Below are 6,272 nucleotides of genomic sequence, written 5' to 3'. Positions count from 1 at the left end.
AAGTAGGAATGTCCAGATACCAGTGCCAATACTTGGCATTTTCATGAGAACTACCAGAAAACTACATAAAACAGAGATGTACAAATCCCGGGAGCTCCGTGTGCTCCTTACAAATGACAGCGGCCTCCTAACTTTTGATTTTTTCTCTAGTCTAGTAGCTGGAAACATATCTGTACTTGTACCGAGTACGGTACTTGGTATCTGAACATCCCTACCTAGGAGTTTTTCAGATGGGGAAAGCTTGCTGTACACAGGGCTCTTATACACATAGGCATCAGGTTGAAAAAGTCCTAACTGGATATTCAGCACTTTGCAAGGGCAAGATGACTCAAATAAAATGATGCTGTGATATCTTGTGCCGCCAATACAGATGAAACTGAAAACTCAGCGATTTAATGTCATCAGTGTTACAGAAAAGTCACAGGCACCGGGGTTCTTACAACTGTTCAGCTTGCTGGATGGAGGAAGAGAGACGAGAGAGAGACGATCTGCTTCACTGAGCACTGAGTCAACAGGAGAACACAACACAGCAGACACTTCCACCAAGAGAACGGAGAGAGACAGGCGATAGAAACAAACGGGGTCATCACTTTCTCCCGATAGCTCACTACGGGTACTAATCTGCCCGCAAAACCACAAATTTAAATGTTCAGATATGAATCAAGGTGGCAAAACATTTTCTTCTGTTTGACAGACTTTTCATCACAGCTCTGCGGTCATGGAAATGGATTATTCCTCGTAGACGGCAGAGGCTCCTGACATCTCTAGATACCAGAAGACTTTCCATTCACTGGACGGAGTATGTTTATTATCAAAATAATCAATGGACAGCAAAACATATTTTATAGGTGAGGAATAGTCATCTTCTCACAGCAAATTATAGTATTTTTGTTCTCATCATAGGAGTCCATTAAAAGGAGAACTATGAGGTGAGTGCTTTTCACTCACCTCATAGTACTAGCCCACCTGTGACAATGAGACTGTCACAGGTCGGCTCAGTAGAGCGGGAGGTGAGCGAACACATACCGGCGTTCGCTCACTTCTCGATCCTGTCACGGCTCTGTGCCGTGACAGGGGAGGGGCTGGATTCCCCCTCCCCGCTCCTCCAGCGCTGACTGGCGGAACGGATGGGGCGGGTACAGCTGGCTCTGCCTCTAGATAGGCAGAGCCAGCTGTCACTCACGCAGATGGGCGGATCCAGACATAATTGTCGGGATCCGTTTCAGCTGCGCGTTTCAGTATACGGCGAGCAGGAGCTCGCGGTATACTGAGCTTAGGGTGACGGGAGGACGCTAGTTTGTGTCCTCCCGTTACCCTAAGGAGAACTATGGGGAAAAGCCCTAACCCCATAGTTCTCCTTTAAAGGACACAGGAATTCAGACACTCTCAGGTTATACTGCCACCTACAGGGGGATTGGGCACTGGCAAAGAAAAAAAAAATGATTATAGGGGGTCCCCGAGTTTTACCCCTCCTGTACACAGAATGCCTCAGCTTGTAGAAAGCATTACCATGATTATAAAAACAGAGCGTTGGGATCGGAGTCCATCAATGGACTCCAAAGAAAGGATTTTATGGCGAGTACAAAAATCCTATTTTCTTTCTTATCCATTGAGGGGCACAGGAATTCAGATACTGTCAGGACTTCCAAAAGTGGTCCAACTGAGGGGCGCACAACACAGTGACAATAATTAACAAGCCCAATGAGAGAACTGGGGACTGCCAGCAGCCCAGAAGCTGCCTGAAGGGCCAAATTTGAAACCGAATAAGGCCCCGTTCACATTGAGCGATTTATCGTGCGGTAATTACCGCGATATCGCGGCTATTTACCACGCGATAACGCTATTCAATGCTTTGCAATAGGGGAAAGGGTCCTGCTGTCGCGGGTCGTTACAGCAGGACCCTTTTTGGAGCGGATTTTGCCGCGATTCTCTCTTGCTCAATGCAAGCATTTGCGCGATATCGCGCAGTGTGAATGGGGCCTAAGGCTGAGTCCCCTACCAGATAGAAGAACATGCCAAATACGACCAGAGGGAGAGTATGGAGATCAACCTGATGCTCAAGACTAAGGCCCCATTCACACTGAGCGACATGAAAATCGTGCGATTTTGAGCGACTTATCGCGCAACTTTTTCCTATTGGGCTGTATGCAATCAGGAGCAATATCGCTCGAAATCAAGACACCAGGAGAGGGAATTACTCCATGCAAAAGAGGCACCGAACCTGAACTAACGAAACGGAGATCAACAGTGTCCCTCAATGCACAAAACAGATCATATGTATACCCGATATAACAATTGTCAGGGGCTGCCACTGCTGATCTCCTTCTGAAAAGACTATTTGTCTGGCTGTTATGACTTTCTGGCTTTAAAGAGACAATGTCACTTGCTTATTTAGGAAACAGTGATCGTGCCTAGTGATGGCCCAGCCCCCTAGCAAGGTATAGTCACCCATCCACACTCCCTTGCTCCACCCTGGATCATACCGCGCACTATACACAAGACCTACTCATGTAGATTTTTGTACTTGCCGGTCATGTATCCAGTTCATGGCCTTGGATGCGTCCACTGTGATTACTGTGTAGGAATAAAGCGGCTCCCCGCCATTGGGTGGCTCCCAGCAGTCAAACAGTCCAGCCATGGTAAGTAATCTCCGGCCAGTGCCATCAGTGGAGTCCTTCTCATCTGAAGACTGCAGGGAGAATGCAAAACAAGAACCATCACACTACTTTTACGGAGGTTGTTGTTAAATGGAAATGTTGGCACCTTAAATCCCAACTTCAGTCAAAACTTGGCATACAGCAAGGAAGGGTTAGAACCGTCGCAATTTTTTTTTATTGCTGTCTGTGTCCTGATCGCAGAGTAATTGGATCATTATAGGTAGATACCTGTTCAGCTTTGACTGATGGGAAATATATATAATATGGCTGCTTTTCACCATTCTGCCTTCTCCACTCAAAGAATCCATCCGCTAGAATCACACAGCGCTTTCCTTTAAAGAGCGGCCCCTGTAAAGAGACATCAGCTAGATTAGGCAAAGGCAAATCCGGACCCTTCCCCAGGGAACACAAAAAAACTACAGAAGAGGTTGGCAACCCACTGACTACGGGCATGTGACCAATAGATAACGATTTACCCCGCCATGCTGCCCTTTATACCTTAGATTATGACTTCACTCTCCCCAGCATCCTGTCGTCGTTCCCTGAGTGGGCTGCGGGGTGCAGAGAGGGCAGGATAGAGTGACTGTATGGTGTCGCTGGGCAGCATTCAGTATGCAGGTGAAGTAGAGGGCATGGGAGGCTGGGTGCTGTGCAGGGGAGGCATGGTAGCTTGGAGCTGCACAATGCATATACAAGCGTTACATGCTTCTAAAATCTGTGTTATTTACTCCTGATCTCTACACACTAAGTCACATTCTACTGATGTCTGAACTCTGCATTACATAATACCGACCTCTGCACACTGCATTACATGCTACTGACCCCTGCTCATTGCGTTACGCGCTACTGACCCCTGCTCATTGTGATGCATGCTACTGGCCCCTGCGCATTGTGATGCATGCTACTGGCCCCTGCGCATTGCGATGCACACTACTGACCCCTGCACATTGCGATGCACACTACTGACCCCTGCATACTGCGTTACATGCTATTGACACCTGCATACTGCGTTACATGCTACTGACACCTGCATGCTGCGTTATATCCTGACGATGCACTCTGTGTTACTCTGAACTCTTCCATGTTTTACAGATCTCCACCTCTCTAGGGTTGCCTACCCTTGAACTACATGCTGCTTCTCAGACACAGGAAGATCTAAAGAACTTTCACTCTAACCTTGTACAAGGTCTTCTCAGCCATGGTGTCACTGCGGCAGTTGCTGGTGTTGTACTGCATTTTGGAGGGATCAGTTTCAGTGAACCAGGAAGGGATGAGACCCCAGCGCATGGCGGCAAGCACTCGCTCTGATGGATCAGCATCCTATTGGCAGAAAGAATCACAAATAATTATATATGATAAAAAGTAAAACGCGTTCTATCCAGAAAGGACCGCAACAGTGCTAACCTCAGAAGTGCACAACAGTTTACCTTAAAGGGTATCTAAACTTAAGAAGAAACATTTTAAATAGCCTACCAGCGTTTAGATGAGGACGCTGCATTCATTAGGGCCCCATTCACACCAGGGCGACAGCGTTTTATCACGGTTTCCGTGCGATTTTTGAAAAGGCGCTTTTAATTGCGTTTCATCACTATATGGGAAACGCGCTGATCAGCACAACAAAAGTAGCTCAGGGAGCATTTTGTGCGACAGGCGGTTCTGATAGCGTGGATGTGCGCGCTTGCATGACCGGTCCCCATAGAAATGTATAGGATTGTTCATGTAGGCGTTTCAACACGGAAAAATCCGTGCGACCGAACCGCCCTGGTGTGAAATGTTTTCCCCCTTTATTTTCATGTTTTCACCCTGCCAGTAATACACTTCCTGTCCTAAGATGACAACGTTCACTCACTGTAATGTATCTATGGAGGAGCAGTGTTGTCACCCTAGGACAGAAAGTGTTTTAGGCCTATGGAATACCTTCCCCTCTCTCTTCTGCATACCACGGGGTTGTTTTGTAGTTTACAGAGAAAGCTGTAATGTAACTTACCTGCTCATAAGATTTCTGGAACATCAACAGGTATATCTTTGCACAAAGATATAACAAAATGCATTAAAAACTACATGTAATAGACCAGAAAGAAACAAATGAGAAGACCCTTTGTTAGGGTTTACTTACACTTTAAAGAGGCCCAGTCACTAAAGACTGGAACTCTTGAAGCTGTGCCCAAAAAAAAGACAGAGCCAAAGGACTGGTCATGAACACTGCTGGTGGTCTCCCAGGTAACAGACGACACCTCAGGTTCTCCTTTCACATCACCGGCTCTCATACTAACTCTGCAGCCTAAATATTTAGAGTCAATGACAAAGAACAAGATCGCAGATCAGTAGTTCCGACATGGGTGGGTGTCGGTTCCAGAAGAGTGACCCAGCAGTCCCCGCGTTTCTCTAAATATACAAACAACGGCTTCCTTCCAAAAATCGAAACAGCCAAATTTCATTCTGAAACCAGCTGTGTCATGTCTCCCCTTTGCGGTCTGCGGTATTGAAACCATATTACAAAACGTTGCTATTGCCCTTATTAGTTTTACACCCGAGAACAGCTGATCGGCCAATCAGAGAACCCGACGAGCGATCGCCGCAAGCTGACATTACTGAGAAGTTTCACCTTCTGGAAATGCTTCAAGGACAGGAGGACGGGGCTGTTGGACTGAGGGCATTTGTTGTACGACGGCTTGTACTTGTCGGAATCGCCTTCCCGCCACTGAGGTTTCTTTCTTTCTCCCCCTTTGGTTTGATATTCACAAGCTTTGCCGACGTCCTCCGGAGCCAGGGTGCACGCCGTGCGTCCACACATCCTGCTGCGCCTCTACGGGGACCTGGGTAAAGAAAATAAGAATGTGGACCGCAGCTGGAAAATACAGCATATATAATTTGGTGAACATTGACTGCATTACTTACATGAAACCTGAATTTAGTATACAATGGGAGCCATTTCTGACCCCCCTTCCGAAAATGCCGGTCTCCTGGCTGTCTGTGATTTCAATTGTGCCCGATTCCCTTACAGGCAAATACGCAGGGGCAACGCCTACCCTCTTGTGACGCCTAGCTGCAGGGAATATCCCGCTGCAACTAACTGGCTATGAACAACAATGTATCTTATTTGTGTATCACTCGGCTGTAGATCCTCCAATCATTGGTGCTGACACTGTCCTTGCTTCTCGAGGGGGGCTACTTGTGTTCCCCATGGTCCCTGTGTGTGCTGTAAAGTAGTCACCGCTCCAAGCTCACTCCCGGGATGAACTACAATCTCATTTTTAGTTTACTAATTTGTGTTGAGATTGTAGTCCATCCCGGGAGTGAGCTTGGAGCGGTGACTACTTTACAGCACACACAGGGACCATGGGGAACACAAGTAGCCCCCCTCCAGAAGCAAGGACAGTGTCAGCACCAATGATTGGAGGATCTACAGCCGAGTGATACACAAATAAGATACATTGTTACTCAGAGTTCAGGGACTTGAATGTATTTTTAAGATTTTAAAGTTTAGTGTCACTTTAAATATTTTGCCTCAGCCCCTCGATCTGCCACTGTTGCTGGACAGCTCGGCCTGGAAGATGAAAAATAACAGACTTACCCGCTGGATCACCAGATAATATAACCATGTAACGGGGGGGG

The 6,272-nt window shown here is 47.1% G+C and overlaps 1 protein-coding gene across 2 annotated transcripts in view; it reads right to left on the bottom strand.

Annotated features, from left to right (window-relative positions):
* The window catches only part of HMCES (5-hydroxymethylcytosine (hmC) binding, ES cell-specific), a 9,984-nt gene that overhangs the window by 1,597 nt on the left and 2,115 nt on the right, over positions 1–6,272 (bottom strand). The window contains exons 2-5 of one of the 2 annotated variants that reach the window (XM_018569652.1): positions 5,263–5,473; positions 3,834–3,977; positions 2,886–3,005; positions 2,529–2,689 (exon numbers count right to left, since the gene is read on the bottom strand). In XM_018569652.1, coding sequence (XP_018425154.1) covers positions 2,529–2,689; positions 2,886–3,005; positions 3,834–3,977; positions 5,263–5,451 — 614 coding nt within the window. In that variant the 5' untranslated portion in view covers positions 5,452–5,473. The remainder of the gene's footprint in view (positions 1–2,528; positions 2,690–2,885; positions 3,006–3,833; positions 3,978–5,262; positions 5,474–6,272) is intronic. The other variant, XM_018569654.1, reaches the window with a different exon arrangement.

Source organism: Nanorana parkeri, unplaced genomic scaffold (assembly GCF_000935625.1).
Source record: "Nanorana parkeri isolate BGI_ZX_2015 unplaced genomic scaffold, ASM93562v1 scaffold1372, whole genome shotgun sequence".
Taxonomy (NCBI): domain Eukaryota; kingdom Metazoa; phylum Chordata; class Amphibia; order Anura; family Dicroglossidae; genus Nanorana; species Nanorana parkeri.
The sequence above is the reverse complement of the archived record's forward strand: the minus strand, read 5'-3'. Positions and strand labels throughout refer to the sequence as shown.